Here is a 24,558-nt window from a genome sequence, read left to right as displayed (position 1 = left end):
TATCAATGATAATTAAACTGTGATTATGGTCTATAACTACATAAGATTTTTTGTTTTGAACCAAATTGATTTCTTGAGGTAATTTAGCATAAATGTAGCAGCAGGTGACTTATTTATTATTTTAGTCTGTTTGTTACACTAAAACATAGAAAACAAGAACGTGTTTGATAAACACAAATGCCCCCCCCCCCCCCCGAACAATAGTCAGTATATTTTTTTCAAAATAAAGTGAGCTTTATATTGTACGAAAATTACAAATCATTTGGTGTCTTAGTATTGCCTGTAACTTAAAGATGAAATACATGCTGTGCACCAACACAAATAAACAATGACAGAATAGCAGTAACTCGTCATTATTCTTAAAAGGCACGGCAAAATTAATATACTTTGATTTGTCTTCGACAGTAAAATGCAACACTATTAGATTTCTAGGTGGAATGACCTTTGCAGTGCCAAGGCATAGCTCAAATCGCACATTCGTAAGATAAGAGTGATTGTCGTTAATGAAAAAAACCTGTTCTGCAAGATTGTCCACATCATCGTTTTACTGAAATTATGTTATTTGCACTGCATGATTGAAGCTAATCGGTCGTGCATACGATATTGTAAACTCACTTCTGTTCATCTAGTTACTTTGAATTTGTCTAAAATTACGTAAATATTAAATATTTTTAAATGAAATTTCTACGGATGATGTCTATGACATGGATTATTATTTTTTTAAGTTATATATAGATGTTTTGTATACAATGTTTACCCTCTTGTTGCTGAGGGATTGCCTGAAAGAGTTGAGGCATAAGAATTGCAGCCACTTTTTATATCTGCATGAGTGTACATTGTAACAGGCGACTTAATGTTCGAGGTTTTTTCCTTTTTTGGCACCATATGATCTTAGTTCTTTTGATACGCTGTAAAACCAAACAAAACCAAATAAATAATGTATAAATTAAAATACGGCCGGTTGAGATTTTTAGTAGCACATTCTCTAGGATTTAACATTCGATAAAAGATAGATTGTAAGTGTATTTTCAAAAAGAAATAGATGAAATCAATTTGGAAATGTATTATTCGGCATTTATTTTGTCTTTCGCACAGTATTTGAATTAAAAACAACTTTCAGGAATGTAGGATAATTAAGTAATTTCTTGTACATAATATAATATAAAATTATAGGATGTTAGGGGACAAAGACCGATGAATTTTTATTTTATTTTTTATTTCTTGTCAAATCAAATTGTCACTGAATAGGCTTTTATGTACTTTACTAAAGTTTTAGGACGTCAAATAATTCTAAAACATTATAGGAAACCGGAAAACACAAGTTTCCTGGCAGTATTCGCTTGAGTGTGTTCACAAAATAAAAACGTTAATGCACTCGTATATAAATATCCATATATACATTTTTTCAATGATTCGAACAGAGTTGTCACGGACAAATATTTATGTATTGCTTTTTGACATGCATAGTGCATATTTCTTTCAATTTGTTACATATCTGGGAATATAATTAACTTTGTTGAACAGAGATAGAAGACCTATATGAGAATATGCGTCTCGCAGTAGCCATTAGCAATTACTTTCATTGGATAATTTCTATTAACCACGACACTGAAAACATAAAAGGGCTTTTTTATTGAAAAATAAAGTCACCAATGTTTAGCAATCACACAAGTGCTCAAGCACCGAAAACGGCAAACGTACTTTATACAGAAGCTACATGGATTCCATTCATTTTAGGTTCGGAAAGAGCAGTAAAGTTTAGCTTGTGATTCCTAAGGTCGGTCGGTTTAGCTTACTGACTTTGATGAGAAAAAGAAAATGAACTAATACTGGCCCCGTGTTCACAAAGATTTAAGGATCAGGATCAAGATCAGGATCAAATTGAAAACCTCAAATATTCTTCATTTTTTATCCTCATAGATTAAATATCTAAAATTAATTTGATAAAACTGGACTTGCATTAGCAAATTAATGAAATTTTAGAATAAATTATTGTTATTTTTACAAGATACGGTCATTTTACAGTTGATCCAAATATTGATCCTGATCCTAAAATTGATCCTTATTTTGATCCGAATATTTTTGTATTTGTTTTGTTATTTGTTAATTTTATTCCAAATAGTTTGATTTCTTTGCAAATCAGCAGTTTTTTACATTTTGAATATTTACTGTTTTATTCCAGCAAAACACAATAAATTTCAGTAACATAAAACAATGGAAATAAAATCAGGATCACTTGATCCTGATCCTGATCTTTTCTTTGTGAACACGGGGCCAGGCGATTCAGTTGTTAAACGTCGTATGTTTAAAGACTCGACTTTTAACAGTAAATATGAACCAATAGAATATAGCGAGTTATTTATTAAGACGTATGTTTAGATTCTTTTTATTTAAGTAGACAATGTTTTATACTTTTTGTTCTCTTTTGTTTAATAAAAAATACTATCTTTTTTTCTTCTTTTATTTACAGATAACTATGTACTTTTGTAAATAAATTGCTTTTTATAAGTACATAGAACAAATGAAGCGTTTATCTTACCATAGATATATAGTATCAAAATTGCAAAATATTTAATGATCTTTTCAACTTGTTAAGAACTCTTACATATATTTTCCAGCATAATTTGAAGCAATATGTAACATAAAAAATAAACACGATTACTGTTATCCACTTTTTCAATTATCTCCATATTGTATTTTTAATATCTTTGCTTCAGAATGAATCAGCATTATATTTAAAGAAGTTGTTTCTACGCAACAAAATATTGGACAAGACTTAATATACCTATCAATATCAGATTTACCAAATCGGTGACTTTAAAGTAAATAGCTTTTGTTGTAAAAATGACGTTTTGTAAACTATTGATTCTTTTGAATAAATTTATTGATTCAAAGTTATTCAAAATACGATAAAACCATTTCTGAATATGAAGCTAAGATTAAATCATTGCAACATGCGAAGTAAAATGGTTTTAGGTTTGTTTCTTGAAATGTTATACCCCTTTGCGTTAAATACACGTCATAAACACGCACGGAGACGTAAGTTGATCCCCAAGGAGTGAAAATAATTGTAGAGCAAAGAACAATTAGTAGAATATGTGTATCATTTTGTGTATAGGTGTATCACAATGTGTCACGATCATAGATATTTGAACTGGGTAAGCTTGAAATATATTTTTTATTAAGAAGATATGTATGGTTAGAATTAAAGTGAAAATTGTGTTACCATTGCTTATTGTTAACGAATCAGTTTATGACTCATTAAAATTTGCATATTGATAATTATGCTAAATGCATGTATAAGAATGGGAAATGCAGATGGCAATATTTTCTTCTGGCATATGGGTGAAGGTTTATTGTTGTTTAAATCTTATTGACCATTATCAATTGCACCTTCCTTATGGTTATGCAGTAGTTTCATTACATCTAATAACTACACTTTCTTAAATTATAAGTGTAACACATGAATACATGTGCAGTTTATCAAGCTTCTGTTTTGCAATATTCGAGATAACCTTTGCCAATAATTGTGTTAGTCAAAATTGCATATAACCTGCTGAGTGGTTGGTCATATTGACAGGTTTTACTGTGAAATTCAAATGCGTTTTTAGATAAACAAAATGTGTATCAAAATAAAAACGACATATTTGCTGAAACATGATATGTCAAAACATTCAATTATTATAGTAAAGATGTTTTGAATGAATCTTTGAAAGACTCGCAACAATATCAAGTTATTAAAATAAGGAAAACAACTGTCATGACTGTTCCACTTAAGCAATTGATATACCCCTCAGAATTTAATTAATCAGGTACAAGTGTTTTATTTTTTCGTTTAAACTTCACTTGATTAATAAACGAGTGCAAAGAATGGAATCTATAATAATTTAAAAATATTGACTCGCTATCAAAATAAGTAATGCTGTGCATTTCTTTGCTGTTTTTGTTTAGTCATAAAGCATAATTATGTAATATCGAAAACCTAGTGTATGATTACAAGTCTAACAAAGATTACAGGACCTAAACACATCAACTACTTATTACCACAAGAACGGTACAAATTTAAACATATAGGATAATAAGATACGAATTAACAAATGATTTTAATTGTGAGTCAAGGCACACGTTGAGTACGCTTGCAAGACATGGTACAGTAATTTTGTTTATCCACTGTAAAGAACAGAAATACAACATTACAACTTTAATGCAATAATTATAATATTTGTCAGAAATTTAGAATAGCATTTTTATGTTGTTTTATTAAATAATTACAGAAGCAACTGTTTTTCGTAATCATTAAAAAAATCAGCCTTGACTTGAAAAGAAATGTTCATAAAAAATATACTTCATGTGTACTTATCTAAAATAATCTGATGTCTGGATTTAGTAACACAGTAAGAAAGTAAAATTTTGAAGGTCTTTCAAAAGTGGAAATGTAGCTGGATCGGTTTGTTTTAGCTTCTATAAATGAGCAGGCCTGACACTGATTTAATAAGGCTTCATTATAATTGAAACTTACACACTTCATCTATTGTTTGTGACAGGTCTATAATTTTCGGATAGACCTGTTTAAACAAAAGAAAGTCCGTTATGAGGTCTATCTTTTGCACGTGCACATGTCTGTTATAGTCAGACAGACCAGGTAATGAAATACACGTGACAAAATAGACCTGCCAATGCACAGACAAACAAAACATAAAATGCAACCAAATAATAAAAATTGAAATAAAATGTAAATGATTGTCAAAATGTTCTTGTCTTACAAAATCGGGATGAATGCTTTAAACAAGATGTTTATTGAATACACTAAGCAATTATTCCAGCATCCCTACATTAAATCTTTGAATAAAAAGTAATGGATAGCATATCAAAGTTAGGACACATCTAACATTTGTTTAAATGCGTCATTTTTCAAAGTAATAGTAATCTAAGTGGTTTTTCTGTCATTAAGTTCAATATGTAACAAAATGGCTTCTTCAAGTTCATGTCTATGAAACTATATAGCAGTAATCACAGGATACTTATTACGATTTTAAAATGTTAATAAAGTTATAAGTGATTCAGTATAAAAAAAAATATGACGAACTATCATATTTTATTCTAGAACACTTTATAATCTGCTTTATTAAAAATAGTTTCGGTTCATGTATCTCACACTTGCCAACAATATACATAATTATGTAAGTCTTTCGTGGTCTGCTGGGTTTCCGGACATTGCCCTTCGGACAGTTGCCACCTCGGAAGTTTGCCCCCTTTTTGCAGTGGCGGTCACTTGCCCCCTCATATCTTTGGAAGGGGCGGACATTTGCCCCCTCCCTGTTTTAAAAATGTTAATATATCTTATTGTTAAATTGTTTGCTACCAATATTCATTGCCTATGCATCGTCAAAATAGCATCCATAAATAAATGAACTAGAATGTTTCCATTGGCATACAAAAATGCTATACATGAGATGACCTCTGACAAGTGACAAGTAAAAAATATGATAAACAAGATCAACAAGGAAATGCGGCGTTCAATGAACGCAACCCCCACATGACCCAGCAACAAGAACCAATGGCAAGGAGCCCAGGGGGACCCCAAACAAAAACAGGACAGGGCAAAGACAGAGCACGGACAGGTTAATCATTAAATGATAATTAATTTGTAACTGATTAGGAATTTAAAGAAAATAAAATAAAAATAGGCCCACAAAGGGGAAGGGGACAGGAGACCGGGGGGGAGGGGGTGGGGAGTAATCAAAGAAATAAAAACTAGAGGCAATGGGGAAGATACTTACCGTAGACGAGAAAACAACAAGGGACACAAGCAAGTGTCACCAAAACAGTATGAAACAACATAAGACATACATCTGAGGAACACAGTGGGGCGCCGCCTTGGAACGGTCAGCAGCATAATAATGACTGCTGGGGAGTTTAAACCGGTTAATGGTGCACCAAACCTCGCTCTTAGCCCCACCATGTTCCTATAAACGAGACAGTGTAAATAAAATGAATCCCCGCCAAGTGAAATTCTAACAGTTGTTATGGTTACAAAAGGTTAAATAAGTAAAACACTAAAATGATCATGTAGAAACATATAAAAGTAAACCCAATGACCATAACAAAAGTACTCAATGTCCTAAAGGAAGACAGAGCAACAAGAAAATCACCTACAAGGGCCCGACGAAGCAAGGCAGAAGACGAACATTAAGACAATTCAGTCCCAAAGGGCTTTACGAACTATCCATCATAGAGTCTCCCACTTGGTCCGTCAGATGCAATCAAAAGAGGAAAGCGTAGTGTCCAACTGTAAAAGGGTTGAACACTAAACATGCAGTATGTCTTAAAATAGTAGGGTCATAACCTCTTTTAATAAAACGTTTAATGATTTTAGTAAAAACAGCAGAAAAATTACCATGACCCAAAATCTTACGAAGTTTGTAAATCACATCGCCATAAAAACCAGGCTGGCTAATCCCTTGTCGCAGAAGAGTTTTTAAATCACTATTGAATTTGGAAATTAAATCAAAGTTACGATTGTAAAATTTAGTAAAATATTTCCGTAATTTATGATAGCGGTAGCCCTGTTTTAGAAGTTTGGTGGTAATAAAAATGTTCCGCTCGTTGAAATCCTTTACGTTGCTACAAGCTCTAGCGAATCTAATTAACTGGGAAACATAAACCCCGTAAGATGTTGCATGGGGTACGTCTCCATCTAAATGTGGATAATTAACTATACAAAAGTCAAAGTCATCTCTTTTATCATAGATTTTCGTGTGAATAGAATTGTTGTTGATAGTAATATGAAGATCCAAAAATGATGTACTAAAATTTGAAGAGTTCGTTTTATTAAGTTGTAGTTCATGCGGATATATGTCAGACACCATTTGATCAAAATAAGGATTATCTAAATTAAAAATATCATCAAGGTATCTGGAAGTATTATTAAATGCGACTATAATATCTTGTTGTTTATCTTCAGAGAGACTCAACATAAAGTCTCTTTCATAGCAGTACAAAAACAAATCGGCGACCAGGGGTGCACAATTAGTACCCATAGGAATTCCTATGATCTGTTTAAATAGGGTATTACCAAACCTGACATAAATGTTGTCTAAAAGAAAAGAGAGTGCTCTACAAACTTCGTCACAGGTCCACATAGTATAATGTTTTACAATACCGTTAGTAAAAAAAGCTTTGTTAGAATTACATGCTAGAAAGGTAACTTTTTCCCGTGCAAAAGTTTTCTGAATTAGGGAAATTAGTTTATCATTGATTAATTTATGTGGCAAAGTTGTATAAAGTGTAGAAAAATCGTATGTACTGACAGTTGAAGCTTGAAAGTTCTTAATTTTGAATTTATCCAAGATTTCACCAGAATTTTTAATTGACCAAAAGAGATGTTTGCCTGTGTTTTCATAGACTTTATCACAATATCTAATTACATGTGTTTTAATGGCAGTCAAACAAGACGTCAATAAAATGGAAAGTTTACTTGTAGTGCAAGATGTAGAATTAGCAATGAATCTAGCTTTGTAAGGTTTTTTATGTAATTTAGGAATCCAATACATAATAGGAAGTTTAAGTTCTTTTTCATTAATTTGTACTTTAAGATTTGAAATATTAGTAATATGATTGTTTACAATGTTTTTTTCGGAGGCAGAGGTTTTAGAATACGCATTAGTACTATTAAGTTCCTTATGCAAAACGTTAATGTAATGGATTCGTCATACAATTATAATATTATCAGCCGCCTTGTCCGCTGGCACCAAAACAAATTTAGAATGAAAAGCTAGAATATCTTTCTTCAGATGTCTTAAAGTAAGTCTTGTTTTAGGTGGCAAAAGATGTTCATTTCCACGATAAAAATTAATACGTGAATCAATAATTTTAAAGATGTTACGTTTCCATGTAACTAGAGCATTACTATCCGCATTTTCACGGCGACACCATTTGACCGAAAAATCCTCTATAGATTCAGCAATCTGACCACGACAAGCATTAAAATCAATTTCAGAAGGAATTCTGTATTTAGGTCCTTTCAAGAATAAGTTACGAATTCTTTTGTCTGCAATTATATCAAAATTACCAGTGATTATATGGCCAAAATCTGAATTACAGAATTTAGAAGTATTGCAGTCTCAAGTTGTTGGAGTATTAGACTGAATATCTAAGTCAGAAACCACTTTGTTGTAATTAAATATGATATTTCTAACAGGTTTCTTATATTTATAGCAAATAATTGGTATCTCGGTGTTTTTGAAGTATACAGCAAATACAGCAAAAAAAAGGCAAACGTCCGCGGGTGGGGGTGACAACTGTCCATGGGCAAATATCCTAGAATCTGCATCGTCTGATACGAAATACTATCAACATAATTATTCATTCTTTAACATACCTTCCATTACAGACCAATTTATTATTGACAAATCGCACATTTAGCTTTTTTGATTATTAGGGCTACTTTAAAGGGAAAATCAAAGTTAAATGCAAAATAAATGTTGTTTTCAAAAGCAGAACGTTGATAAAAGCTTACCTGTTAATGCGTTGCGTTAAAAATAATATTTGTGCATTACATCAAATGTTTCGAATCAGCCATTGCTCGAGCCAATACAGTTTTACGGTGTGTAAGTTGGATATCGGCCTCGTACATCGATCTTTCTGTTTAGGAAAGACCTGGTCACTTATTTCATGAAACACCTCGAGCGCTGCGCGCTCTCGGTGTCACATGAAATTTGTGACCAGGTCTCTCCTAAACAGTAAGACCTCGTACTCGGTCGATATCCTATACATATCATAAACTATAAGTTTAATTAACTCAGATATCTTCATTTTGTCATATAATACAGACACGATCTAGCCGCTAATTTATTGGGAGTAGGAATGACGTGCAAGAAAATATAAATATATTTAAGTGGGTTTATCCTCAATCCTGCAATTAAATTTATTGGTTGACTGTCATTGACCGAAGAGCCATTTTAATCATAGTGTTAACAGTACGTCACCCAGCAATATAATTTTTATGTTTTCTTCCCAGATTATCAATTATGTTCTTAATTGCAACACAATTTAACTAAAAGTCATCATAACAAACTTGTTAAATATAGTGTGCCAAATACGTGGGCTGTTATATATATTTTAGGAATTTGATAATTGTACATGTCAAGCGGTATTCATAAGTCAGCTTGTTTTTCGTACACACTTATTGAAGACATTGTTGAAATGGGGCTATTATCGTGAATTTTTATTTGTTTGAAAAAAAAAAATATTTAGAATAAAAATCTTTCAAAAAGATCCGTCATTCCGTCTCTTAAAAAGTGATTAAAAACTTTGCAAGAACGGAATTAAGCTATAAAGTCACACAATTCGACACGAAAATGTAATGCGCAAATAGTGTGTCAATTTACCTTATTTCGCGTAACCTTTTTTTGTTGCTTTTACTTTTCAGCAAATAATTTTACCGGCACTAAAAAAGTTGTATAATAAAGAGACAATTTACTTGCTGATGCAAATGAACCAATACATGTACCCCTGTAGATACCCATGAAAACAATTTTTTTTCAGATCATCTCCCCAAATAAAGTTACATTTCACCGATCGAAACTTAAAACAGACTGGTTTTTAATTTGATTTCATCTGATATCTTGTAATAATGAAAATAAAAAAAACAACAATACAAAAACAAACAAATGGACAAGGAAGTCATTTTTATTATAACTGCTTATAGTACAGAAACAAAACCGAGTCAATGAAATAAAGATAATCGATCAAAATTGTATTCGGTTCTTTGACCTTCATCAAAATGTCCAAAGTAATTTCATTTTATTTGCTTTCAGGCTGTTCATTTACTCTTCCAGAGAGTAAAACTGAAAATTAGAGACGAGTGGATTATTCCACATCGATAGAGGGTTTATTTCCCAGATAAAAAAGCTGTTTTGCCAATGACAAATATCTGTTTTCTCCTAAGTATTGTCCGGAGATGTTCAATATTGGTTTTCCATGCAACAATCGTTGCCATATATAATGCCGCATGCGACATCTAGCTGCTATCAGAGAAAACAATTTTACTTTACATGTTTTGATGCAGTTTTGCGGACTTACCTTAGTTGGAGATAAGTAAAAAAAATGTATATGGACGCATTTTAAAGGTAAAAGAAAATAAACAGTTTTAATTATTATTTAAATAAATAAAGAATATTGAAATAGTTTGATAATTTTCGTTCAGTGTTTATATTAAAAATGATTAAAAATAAATTTAAAAAAAAAACAACAAAAAAACAAAGCAATAGACCCTTTCAAGTCATTTAAATTTAATCATATTTAATTAAAAAATTTTCGTTCGAACAATCAAGAGTCAGAGAATAAAGTATGAATTAAAATAAAAATATCTATCTCTTAATGTTGAATGTTAAACATTATGTGTTATTGAATTGTTTAAACAAAATAAGAATATAATTGTTTTAATTAGAAATAATCGTAAGCATTTTAGAAATTTCAGTACGTTTATATTTTCAATGACAAAAAATATGTCAATGTGTCATAACACTTCACCTGCTAGAGCTGAATTTGAAAAAGAAATTGCCAACCACTTGTAAAGAGTCGGAAAAGCCTACATATGCAATCTGACAAAAGCTGTATATTGTTGGCTGGACATGTAATTTCGATATCCCCAAAACTGATATTCGCTGGTTGAGAAAAGGAAGATTGACAAGTCCATTAAAAAATTGCAAATTTTGGGAAGATAACTTTGCTGTCGAAATTAAAAATATCATTGACGTTTCCAATTAAAAACTTAAATTATGTTGAGACAAACATTCACTGATATTGTTTTCTTTTATCATTTTTATAAAAAATGTGTTCGTCTTTTCTATTTTATAGTTATGAATATGATTGTAAATGGATTATCTTCATTTGCATTCTATACTATGCTTCTCGAAAATTTCATGTTGACATGCATTTTACTTTTATTTCGTTTTCAATAAAAGTTTTATCTGAATTTCTGTTTGTTGTAGACATGCTTAATTTGATACTGTAGTATTTATAAATTGAATGGTAAAAATAAATTATGTTTACTAAATAAAAAAGACTAAATAAAATAAATTTTAACACTATAGTAATAATACTGTGTAAGAAATGCTGTGAAATATTAAAACAGATATCCTTTGCCGTTTTTATCACTTTTCTCTCAGTCTATTAATTAGCAAAAATTGAATGTTAAACAGAAATCCCTTTACAATTGCCGTGTTTATTATTCAGAACCTTTCACCAAATAATTTGATTGCGCAGATTGTGCCTAGCAATGGTTACATATCAGAACATAAATCCATTACAAAATTTGTAATCTAATTGGATCTTGTCATCGAAAATCCATTATCAGCTTACTGATAAAGAGATAATCTCTAGGAGGTATCCGGTTGATGGAATAAGCAATTATTCATAGACGAGAATGTAATAAGGAAAAATATGGAGAGAAAATCTCTTTAAGTAAAGATCAAACTATTTTATATGCAAAACTTGTATAAAATAATTAAGGACATATATTTATTTATTGTTAATCTGACTTATACTTAAAGGAAACACAGTATGCACAGGTTTAAATGTATATTTCCTATTTAACATTATTTGACAATGACTCGTCAACTGATGCTGAAAGGCATTTTGAAATTTATATACATGTATATGGAATAAATGCACTAACACGGTTATGATTGAAAACACTTTTTGTATTGAATATCTTAACCATGTGTTTGGTTCCCCTCATTGTTTTCTATCGTGTTGGCAAGCTACACATTAGTGAAACGCATATGTGTTAGTGTTTTATATAAGCAGAATTGTTCTAACCTTAATGGATACCTCACATGACATAAATATATGTTATAGTTCTACGAAACCCGACTCAGGACTGGTTCAAAGGGCATTAAGTTTGCATCACAAATGCGGCAAAATAGATAATGTTTAAATGTAATCAGTTGATGACTTAAATTATAAATTAATTATATTTTATTTTAATATTAAATCAGAGGTACCAGTATGAATTCTAGAAATGAAAACAGCAAAGTTTGATGCACACCAGTCTGTTATATGTGAATACAAAATTTCTCATAACTATATTTTATTAATCTACGAAATATGTCAAAGCATTATTTTACATTTAATGATATATTATTATCACTAAATAACTTATTTTTATATAATTGCAACTCTAATTGCAAAATTTTCTTGACTTAGCTTTTGTCTTTCGCAGAGGCAATATATTGAAAGTTGCCGTCCAATCATCCTATTATTTTGAAATGCTACTGACATCGATTTTTTAATGACATGTTTTGTTATCAGCTGTTTTTGTTATTGTTCTTTTGAAATTACGCATTTCTAAAACTCTTTTATTTCTAAAATACAATACATGAAATGCGAATTTATGATCGTGATTTAATCTTTGCTTTGAAAACAAATAAATCAAATGTTTGCATACAAATATGAATTCTAACAAATGGAAAGAAGAATTTGACATTTTCTAAAGTATTTATTTTTTCCGAATTAGAAAAATCGTCCGTTTCGCCAAAGATCGATCAAACAGACAATTCATTTAAATTTATAAAAAAGTGATGTCCTAGTTTATCGATCAGTGTGATGACCAGGAAGATAAAAAGAAAAGTAAAGCCACTTTTTTTGGTTCGTTATCTGTAAGGCAATTGCTTATTGCGATAAGAAGCGGACACTCAAAGCCTCAATTTGATGTCTATCGAAAAATCTTGAATTAGATTGACTGCTGACGGGATATTATGTAAAAATTATTAAACTATCCGGCAGAAAATGTAAGCGTCAATTTAAAGAGGTTATATCATCTAAAGTGAGACTGATGTACTTGTTAAATATTCAATTGAACACTTTCCTTTTTTAGAATGTTTGATTTAGAAATGATGTACTTATGTAATTATATTATTTCTAACCGCACTTTGACGCATATCGCAACAAGTCTTGACATTATTGTCAAACTTAAAGGGACTCCACTGGGATTTCTTGACATGATAGTATTTGAAATGTCATCCGAGATTTGTGTAACATTCAATATTGGTCTGAACCAATAACTTGTCTGCACAATTTGAGTTAATTCGACCACGCCGTTTTTTCCAGAATAATCGTTTGTATTACAAAATGACCGAAACATGAAAGAGGTTTTAAAGGCTTTCTAACAACATTGAACTTAGAATTCATATATTTTTTTTTATTTAACCTTTGCATATTTCCGCTTTAAGAGCATATACTCTATGCAAGAATTTAAAATATAATTTTTTAATCTAATTATGATGGGATTATTATGGAATGGCTCAACTTTTAAAGTTATCTCTTAAAACAATTCAATCCAGATCTAGTGAATGCACAGATTCAATTTGCACATTACAAAGATGCAGGAATACGACTTTAGACTTGGGATTAGGAGTATTGTACCGTACGTGTGAACGGCGCTTTATTGTCATTATCATCTCGTTAATTATGTGCTGATGTCAAGGAAATAGTGCTCTTGGTTTTATCTGTAAGATCATTAAACATTGAGGTTAATCACGCATGAGCAGCTGCGTGATGTTTTGTTTTTCATTGTTCAGCACATTTTATTTTTTCTAAATGATACTTTAGTTGTTATTTTAATTTTTATTAACAATTGAGGTTATTGTTTGCGCGCTTTTACAAAAGCTTCCAAACAAGTTAAACGATTTTATCTGGCGATTAAACAATTTTATCCGGCGATTCCGTTGGAAGAAACATAAACGAACTTGGTTCTTTTTTGAAGCTACTAAAAAAACTAAACATGATAAAAAAAAGTTTATATGTTGTTCGCCAAGCATTTGGAACTTGCAACGTTTAAAACTTTAATTGCTTTATTTAAGAATATGACAAAAAACAAACTTTATGGGTAAAATAATAAATGTTATAAAACTATGAATACAGTTACATAAAATGACAGTGCATTAAATGAACCCTCAGCAAATGATGTATATACGATGAACATTTCAAAATATAATCCAATAGTAATATGTGTTTGATCGTAGGATGTTCTCAGAAATTGTTCAAGTTCATTTAAAGTATACAAGTGTTTCACAATTTTTTTTTAATTTCTTCCATTTGTGATACAGATCGTGTTGCATATGGTCTGGCAAAATATGGCTGTAATTAAAAATCAGCTTCACTTCTACTGATCTTTAGTGAAATTTCTGTTTTAAGTCATTAATAAGCAACATTACCAGTATGTTAACAATATCGCTTAAACAGATTATAGAAAAATGTTTTTGTTTTAAAGGTGTTTTTTCGATGAACATTTGGTATTTGATTTGTAAAACCAAAACATGATTCATTGTAGTTAATATTTCTTTTTTGTAAATCTAATTAAGATGAAATATCCAACATCATATACTCATTTAAGATATTGTTCGGTACGATTTACTGTTAGCTTATAAATAAGATTTATAATTAAGGGACACGTTTTATCTTGATATAATGACTTTGCTATCTCTAATGAAATCAAACACATTGATGGGGATTATTTTCCCTGGCTATTAACCATACCTCAATCAAATATCAGCAACATTATTTTATTGATCTTGACTACGTGTCAATTTTCGGTTTATCTCTTGTTATAGGAATATTAAAGTGCAAATGCTTCGATAACCTCACCTTATTTTGCCGTTCCTTCTCTCAAGGAAATACAAATTTGGATTTTTTATGATAAGTATAGAGTTCAAAGTAAGACACCAAATTCTAAAAAAAAATGTTGTTACACATGTATTTACAACAAACAAGCAACCGGTACTCTTGATAAAGTTACTCATGTTTTTAAAGTCAGCCACATATACATGAACATTTATCGCTTTATTGTTGTAATGATATGTGAGTAGAAAAGTTCAGTTCGTTAAATGAAGTAACATTACAGTACAAGACGTATACGTTCTCCCTTAAAAGCAAATACTCTTAGAGCTGAATGACCGGTCAACTTCTATTTCCTGATTAAATAGTTTTAGTTTAACCAAGCACTTTGATCACACTCCTATAAAAGTTTTTTATTTCATTTCATTTTGAAAACATAATATTTCCTTATCATAATGTACATTTATATCAATATCGGTTTATCATTTCATTTATTTTTAAAGCCAATTAAGCTTTTTTAGATATCAGTAATGCAGCTGCTAGTTATAGCTCCCCGCTTTTATTTCCAGCTTTGATGACATTGGGAATTTCTTAAATACTTTAGTTTGGAAATATATGCAAATTTATGTCGTCAGTCAAAGGTTTCTTATTGTGATTTTTTATTCTATTCGTTGTATTTCCACCTGTTCAAGTTATGTCATATTTATCTGAAAAATGCTTTACTTAATCATTATGCTCGGTACGATGCCCATGATTAATGTATAATTGCTCTCGATTGAAGTACAGAAACGATAAGTAATTTGTTATTTTATTCACTTATTCATTTTTTTGAAATCATATGCACTAAATAAACAATACATCAACTTTAAGTCATTGATGTAATGCACTAAATATTTAAAAATGCAAGTATTGGCAAGAAATATTAAAAACAAACATAAAGAAAAAAACACAAACGCAACATAAGGACTTAAGTCTTTTTCTATATTAAAATATGATAGTGGACTTTAACTTTCTCAATGATTCATCGTTTACTAACAAAGGCAAACTGTCTGTTGTTATGATTTTTGTTTTATTGTTCAGAATCAAACAAAAATATTTATACATCTATTCTGAATGAAAACCAAGGAATGATAAAACAATCTTGTGTATATTAATGTGAAATATATTCTTAGATATCTGTCATAATTCCGTAGGAAAAATACAACAATTACTCATTTTAAGTTCGTCATGTCAAATATACAAACTTTTTTCCAATCAAACTATTTTTATAAGATAGAGATGAAAACTTTGTTTTAAAGAATGGAACTGTGTTTGTCTCCTGTTTTTTAAAAATTTTCATTGCGTAACTAATGTTTTTCTGCGTTGCTAAAATCTATACAAAAATAGTCATTTCAGTTAAATATCAATAATTACTCCTTTATGTGTCGCCTCTACGGAGTAGTTGCGACATAAAGGAATCACTTCTCTGTCGTCTGTCTGTCCGTCTGTCTGTCCGTCCGTCTGTCCGTCCGTCACAACCCTCATAAACTACTGGTGCAATTTCATCCAAACTTTACAGGAATGATCAGTACCAGGTCTAGTTGTGCATATTGTCAGCATTTTCCGGTTCAATGATTTTTATTAGAGTTATGGCCCTTTAATAATTTTTATTTTTTAAGTTTGTCCGGACTACTTCTCTAATACCACTAATGCAATTTCAATGAAAATTTACAGAATTGGTCTGAAACTCAAGTCCTTACGCATATTGCACGGGTTTTCCGGTTAAATGATTTTTGGCCGAGTTATGACCCTTTGATAAAAAGATGTTTTTTCTGTGTGTTGAAAGATACAAAAAAGCTTGTCCGGACTACTCCTCATAAACTACTGGTGCAATTTTATCCAAACTTTTCAGGAATGATCAGTACCATTTCTAGTTGTGCACTGTCCTTCTGTTTTTCCCAATGTCACAAATATTGTTCCAACATGAAATTGGCCACCATGAGGCGACACATGTGATCACTGATCGCTCTTGTTGAAAATACGAGCACGTATCTGTAAGTTCAATTTACTGATAGTATATACATGTAATGCATAAAAGGAGCACCCGTTTTATAACAAACAAAACATTTCAAGCTTCGTTTTCAGCGTTTTCTATTTCACTAATAATTTACTCAATGAAGTTTAAATTAACTTCGATTTTAATGTTTAAAGGGACGATAGAAACTTATCAAATATAGGCGGAAGAAAATCTCATTCAGAAAGATTGATTGTATGGTGTGCCAGGACTGTTTATTCATTATTACACGATCCGTTTACAAATGAAATGGAAGGGAAAGACCAAAACCTTAGATGTCTATTGATTTTAGTAATGAGGTACATCTTTGAAATGTCACACATCAATGCTCATTTATTATCACTAAAACGGCATTTCCAAATTCATAAGTAAATTCACTAAATTTGTGTAAGATTGTCAACTTATGAAAATTAATGCGTTTTGAATAAGTTTTAAAACGACACAGATTCTTTCAAATGAATGATTATTTGATTTTATGACTTTTTACCTACAGACAGCAACGTTTACCCCGCTCATCTTTATATTCTTTATATATATTATCATTACCGTGGTTGAGCTACACACATATTTGTCTGTTAAACCCTACCTAAAATAAGTAAACATTCGTTGTTTTAGTATTATAACCGGTAAATTTTCAGTTGTTGTTTGTTGTAGCACATTTTTCTTTATCTATACAATTTAATATTGGATTACAACCCCAAAAACAAACTACAATTTCAAGATAATTAACTTTCTTCTGTGTTAAGGACCTAGTGTCAGAGTATGTCACTGAAGTCTAAAATAGCGTATGTAACAGATTTAATGGATATAATGTTAATAGGATATATAATTGGGTGTCCTTATATTATCTAATTCTTTCTGTTTTGTACCTTATAAATGTTTCTTATTGTATATATGGACACATTCCACTCCCGAAGCGTTCTTATAATTTTTACGCGCTTTTTAAAGAAGAAACTTTTCTTAAAATAGCACAGAATAAAGTGTGTATCTGTAATTATAGTATACTTAAGTTAACTTGTACGCGCATGAAACACTCCAAGTCAAAATATGAATGACAAGTAGTATCAAAGGTGACATTTTTCCGAATCTCTTGTCCTGATTAAATGATTTTTGTTGCGTTATTTATTCTAATGCAAATCAATAAGTACATGTAGTGACACAAAAACACTTCATCAAGTACTAGTATGTTATTAGAACACATTTTTTGTCGTCACGATTAATAAATATGTTATGTGTGTAACTTCTAATATGATTCACATTTCTATTTTAAAAACCTTTCCTGAATAAAGAAAAAGATAAAAAAAATATATTCTGCAAAGATGCTTGAACTGAGTAAAATGATGACTGCTTGGTTAAACCTTTATACCTTGTAATCATTTTTGTTCTTTTTTCTGAATGTTTCTGACTTTTTATCTACAGACAGCAACACCCCGCTCATCTTTTTTCTTTGTATGCTTTACCAACTGACTTATTTCTGATTTCTCATTCTTTTTACAATATAAAACGTGTTATCATACAATCTCAGATAGAATTTTGTTCCTAATTGTTGATGACATATTAATCAAAGGGCATGCATGTTTTGTGAATGTATTCTCCTTCCTTCTGATTGTTCAAAGGAAGTCATGATTGTCAGCGTTGCTTACAAAAGTAATAAATAATACATTGTTCATTTTAATGGTGTGAATAAGATCGAATTTGGGTTTTTTATTGTGCGTTTTTTATCTGCGAAAATCATTTGCTTTATGTAATTCGAAAATGTTCTTCTAAAGTTACATTTTAAATGCTATAATTCTTTGAAATACAAAGATATTTTTGTTTACCAGAATCTATTGATATTCAAAATGGAGTTTCCATTATGACACCGTGCCTGGCTTAGCTAAGTATTGACAGTAATGGGACACATATCGTCTTCGTATAGCGACGTTTTATATCTGTAATGAAATCAAACATATTAATGGAGATTATATTCCCTGGCATGGAAATAAGCCATTAACCACATATCCATCAAAAAATCGTAATAAAGTTGTATTGATCTTCCAATTAAATGACACTTTTTGAATTCTCTCTAGATATTAGAGTACATACGTGTAAATATCAAAAATAACCTTGGCACATTTTGTCGTGTCTACTCTCAGAAAGATTTTAATGACAATAAAAAAGGACGGCAATACAAAAAAGCAAGCAAAATATATGTTCATATTTATCACTCAGGTATAAAATTCAATCATTTATCAGTATGGATTAAATCATTTAATCACAGTATAACTACTTTACCGTTGAGATAAATTTGGTATTGTAGAGCTATCAAGAAAGAAATCAAAATATTTTACTCAAATATCAGCATATTGATAAAATATTGTTTTTATCATAACACATATTTTAAAATAACAACAAAAATCAATCAAACAAATAAACAACAGTCATAATAAAATATGAAGTGTTAAGAGAAAAAAAACCAACAAATAAACACAAGAAACAGCAGTTTGACTTCATATTAATTTCTTTTTTATTATTTACTATATTCTTTTATTATGACTATATATCGTTTTACTCTATCTGTTGCTGGGATTGACAATCAGCTGAATTTACCAATGTATTTTTTTGTAAAGCATCTATGGTGTAAACCAGCATAGCAGACATCCATGCTGCATAAACTTTTTGTTTTCATTTACTTAATTCCATTCAGTTGGCATTTCTTTCAATTTGCTCTGAGAAAACTGATTAAATTGAGACAGAATAGTACCTTTTTTAGAAAGATTGATTATATGGCATGTCAGGACAGTTATTTCATGAATATTCTATTCGATTATAAATGACATGGAGGGGAAAGGACAACGCCTTAAACTGTCATCAAACTGTCTTGTGATTTTTTAATGAACACTTTTCTTCCTAAACGTAAAATAAAAAACCCTCGCTATTTTTTCCCAAGATTCTAGTCAATTAAGTGGATTCACAGAAGTCTTTAAGACATAGTGATTCTTTTTGATTTGATGGGTTCCCCGCAGGCATTTTAAAAGCAAGTTTATTAAGAAAAAATTATGATTGACATGTTAAATTTATTTTGATAAAAAATTTAAAAAGTTAACTAATTATTAAATGACACTAACTCGCAACTTAAATCAAATTTTCTATTTTTCTTTAACAAGGAAATGTTATAATAAAGGGTCAAAAATGCAAAATTGTTCATGAATATCATGTAACAAATTAAGTTATTATTAATATTTCAAGCATATTCAATTGAAATGTATTGATTGTAACTGTGGTAATTTCTAAAATTCATAAGGTTCGATTTAACAACAAGAAAACATTTAACCATGAAAAAACATTATTCTTTTCATGAATTCAGCTTGAGGTAATTTGTAAGTGTCCAAAGTTAAAACCTGAATTCATGATGCATTACTTACAAATAAACAAATAATGCATTTTTTTGATAATTTGTCAGTTATAGAAAGTGAAACTGAAATGATGACCAATGCAACTTCAATTTACGTAAAATGTACTGGAATTTTGTCCACATTATACGTTTTTTAATAAGCGCAATAGACCTTTACGCGAATGTAATGAAAAAAATATTGATGCAAGTCCCGTTATTGAATACATTTATTGTTAAATGTAAAATCTACCAAACGCCTTTCGGGAAAAGTCATAAAAACAATTGGTGTATTGATTAAATGCATGTATGTTTAAATCTTAGATCAATATTTATTTATTCTTCTTTTCAGGTATACCAAGCTGATAAAAGTGTTAATCTTTATAAACAATTGACCATATAATGAGGATTCCAAGAATATTTGTCGATAAAAAGTGTACCATTAACACCAGCCAACCATAGATACGAAAAAGTACATTATGAGACTGTAAGACATTGTGACAATATATTAAGTACGTTCATACCATGCCATAATGGCGGAATTTAATTTTACATTCACTTACCTTGAGGAGCTTCTGGAACAAATTGAACGCCAAATAAAGAATTATTCTATAAATGATACAAGTTCTCGTGACGCAGACATTTACCACGTCCCAGTTGCAATCGTGGTAGTTCTTGCTATTTTGTATGGATCAATCTCAATTATAGCAATAATTGGAAACGGATTAGTGATTCTCGTCATTGCGAAAGATAAACGAATGCAAACTGTAACAAATATATTTATCGGCAATTTAGCTGTTGCTGATGTTATAATTGGATTATTCACGACGCCGTTTCAATTTCAACCTGCGCTATTACAACGATGGGATTTTCCAGATTTTCTTTGCAATGTTGCACCTTCGTTTAAAGTATTATCCGTCAGCGTGAGCGTTTTTACACTAACCATTATATCATTAGACAGATATGTTGCAGTTATATATCCATTGAAAGCTGGGTTTTCGAAGTCTTTGGCATTTGTATGTCTTGCATTTATATGGATTTTGAGTATCGGTAGCAGCTTTCCCGAAGGGTATTTTCACTCAGTTCGTCCTGTTTTCGACAGAAAAACATTAGAAAGTAAGCCGTTTTGCATACCGGCTTGGCCAACCAAAGACTTTGGAAAATATTATCATCTGTATTTGGTGTCGGTACAATACTTCTTTCCATTGTTGGTCATCAATTTCTCATATACAAGAATTGCTTTTCGGATCTGGGGAACAAAAGTACCCGGGAATACCATTGACAGAGATAATGTTCGACAAAGAACAAGACAAAAGGTAAGATTTTAAATTATATATTAATTTCTTTTTTTATGGTCATATAAAATTGATTGTCAAAACTAAATTCAACATATAATTAATTGATTACCGTTATTTCATTGTAACAGTTGTAATTTTAATAACGATGCGTTCTTTTTCAAACGATTATGTCATTTAACGATAATGATTGCCAAATATATACATAATTAAAGAATGAATTAGTGATTCCTATATGTAACACTACGCAGGGCATGATTAGGAGATTAAAGCCCCGTGCAAACTACTGTAGAAAAGCTCACCGGAATAACATTCCAGCCACCGTTTATCTCTCTGCGTTATATTTTGATCCGTTACTTTAAATTTATAATGAATTACTAAAATATGTTTATCTATTTTGACTTTACCAAGTATATTTTGTTCACGAAAATAATATTAAGCATTTTTAAATACAAATACATTTTTATCGTCAATCATAGGGACATTTTATTAAATAAAACGTTTTGCTGACAAAATGGTGTTTACAAATGCCCCATACGTGTTATAAATGGTGCAGGTTACTTACCAATCCACAATCTGAGATAAAAACTATAGCTGATAAAAATAAATTCTTTTGTAGCCTTCAATTCTGGCTTGAGTATAACTGCTTGCTGCATTGTTTTCTGAATAAAATAATTAACATCATCCGAGATTTTGATAGGAGAAGCTTTACATCTTTGTAACTCACATTATTCTTTCTTTTCAAAGGTGGTCAAGATGCTCATAATCGTTGTGCTATTGTTTGCATTCTGTTGGATGCCGTTCCAGCTCTATGGGATAATAGCAGAATTCCAACCCGACATAAATGGGTATAGAACTATATAACTTATTTGATAAATATAACTATCATATGTAATGGTTCATTCAATCTGATAACATTTAAGTGTAACCTAAATTTCTGTTAAAGTAATATCAAGTAATAAAAAAAATGTGAACTGTACACAACTTATAACAATCAGTTAATCTATTTAATATAAGTCTCTATGTTAAACTTTTTAAATGTAGAAATACGTAGACAACATGAATTGTTTCTGCCGGAATTAAATACCCTGTTTTGTTGGATGAAAATGCCTTTGCTAACTGGACTCACAAACTATGAAACAAAGGATGGTATTGATTCAAATTCAGCAGACAAATAGTTAATGTCATGTTAATTATACAGCTGTTTCGACAAAAATACTTCGATTTCATGAATTAATATGAAACATTACAAATATTTCAGGTACAAGTATATCAATGTGATATGGTTTTGCTGCAACTGGCTAGCCATGAGTAATTCTTGCTACAATCCGTTCATATACGGGCTGCTGAATGTGAGTAGAAAAGAAACACATAAGTTTTGACTAATGTCATCATTACAGAATTTGTGAAATGTATAGCTTATTCATTAATCAGTATAAAATGTTTGTTTTTTGTATTTCTTGAAGACCTCGTATATTGACGAAAATGAGTTTTATGCACGTTACAATATTACTTTAAAAAAGTGTTTATTTTTTTGTATTATATTAACAGTCCTACAAAACAACGTTAGTGCAGCTTTTTATAAGAACGTTTTTTATCATGTAAAAGTTTGATTTTCAAAAATAAATGGTTTATACTGCTAATAAGTGAACGTTTTTTGATGTTTAGAACCCTTTTAGATTTATAGATTAAAAAATACAAATAACAATTATGATTTATTGCCATATCAAGTTAAAATTAAAAATAAATTTTGATACATTATAGGAAAAATTCAAACGAGAATATCGTCTGCTACTGTCGAAGCTTTACTGTGTGAAACGATGTGCATCCTCAGACTCCTGGTTTGCTGGGAATGACAACTCTGAAGATCGTAATGAAACAAAAAGAATTACCCTAACCTTTAGGTAATGTAAACAATAATTGACATATATGTATATACATAACACGCATTCAACAAAGGAAACTAAACAATAAACAAAAATTAAGAGGTTATTTAAGCATTGAAGGAAACATTGTTTTATTAATTCTTAGATATAATGAATGAATAATTCATACAATTTGTCTATTGTAACCGTTGAAACACAGCATTTAACATTAGAAAATTCCAAATTAAAAATGGATTTTGTTTACATCTTTTATAAGGTACATGTGTGTCATAAAATTTTGTTATTTATTTTAGAGCAGGGCAAAGTTTCAGACACGGTACATCAGCGTTCGCGAAAACAAGAAATGGAAATGGAAAATTGAATTATACCCCAATACCAGCTAATAACCATGGTCGTGCAGAGCTGACAGACCAAACATCATGCTAGACATTCCTGTTTTCTCAAACGTTTTAGAAAATTTATCTTCACTTGTTTCACACAGAACATAAATCAAGCAAAACATAATTACTCGTGGCTTTGTCTGTGTCGAGAGATAGACGATTTCTCTGAAGAATCAAAACAATTAATCATTTCAAAATTGGAACAATTTCTTTTCGTGAAGTACGAAAGAAGTTTAAAATAAATAAAAAAATATCACGAAACGTGCAAAAAAGATCATCCAACAAAAATTGACTCTAAAAGTTCTTTTACTATACAGAAGAAATAGAAATGAGTGCGTTAAATCTTCTTCGAGACATTTAATGTATTTTTATTTATTAATCATTGTCTGAAAGACTAAATACACTGCATTAAAATACTTGATTTGTAAAATATATTTTGTAAGTATTACGTGTTTGACTTAACTTAAAATTAATGTTTATCTGACAAGAATTATGTTGTTGTGTATTAAAAAATAAATGTACTTTTCTTTCTTTCTGGTTGTTGATTAGTAATAAATGAAAAAAACATATTATATAATGATACGCATATAGCAATCACAATTAACTGAGGTAAAAAGGTGATTATTTTCACTTATTTTAGACTTTTGTTTAAAACGTTAGTATCATATTGACATTTTGACACATGTTGAATTTTATTAGTTTTTGTTTTACACAAGTAGTATAACAAAAGAGATAAATATAGGTTATAGATATTTGGAATATGTGTTCAATTTATTTGTATGTTCCTACATAAGCACTATAGGCCAGCTTTCTATTTAAAAATACGTCTTTAAAAAGAAGTAATATAAATGATCCCCCACTTAATGATGTCATAGAACTGCCCAATCATCGTACTTATAATTCTTTACTCTTAATGTCCATTTTCAGCTGCAATCGATTTTTATTTGTTTGGGTC

General features: G+C 30.2%; 1 protein-coding gene across 1 annotated transcript; it reads left to right on the top strand.

The window, feature by feature from the left end:
- The first annotated feature begins 9,990 nt into the window (after positions 1-9,990).
- On the top strand, positions 9,991-24,242 carry LOC132719625 (substance-P receptor-like). Its single transcript, XM_060703428.1, has 6 exons — positions 9,991-10,130; positions 20,395-21,358; positions 22,085-22,185; positions 22,599-22,689; positions 23,102-23,241; positions 23,517-24,242. Exons 2-6 carry the CDS (start codon positions 20,576-20,578, stop codon positions 23,647-23,649), a joined length of 1,248 nt encoding a protein of 415 aa, XP_060559411.1. The 5' UTR covers positions 9,991-10,130; positions 20,395-20,575; the 3' UTR covers positions 23,650-24,242.
- The last annotated feature ends 316 nt before the right edge of the window (positions 24,243-24,558 follow it).

Source organism: Ruditapes philippinarum, unplaced genomic scaffold (genome assembly GCF_026571515.1).
Source record: "Ruditapes philippinarum isolate M1 unplaced genomic scaffold, ASM2657151v2 ctg1479_1_1_1_1, whole genome shotgun sequence".
NCBI classification, from domain to species: Eukaryota; Metazoa; Mollusca; class Bivalvia; order Venerida; family Veneridae; genus Ruditapes; species Ruditapes philippinarum.
The sequence above is the reverse complement of the archived record's forward strand: the minus strand, read 5'-3'. Positions and strand labels throughout refer to the sequence as shown.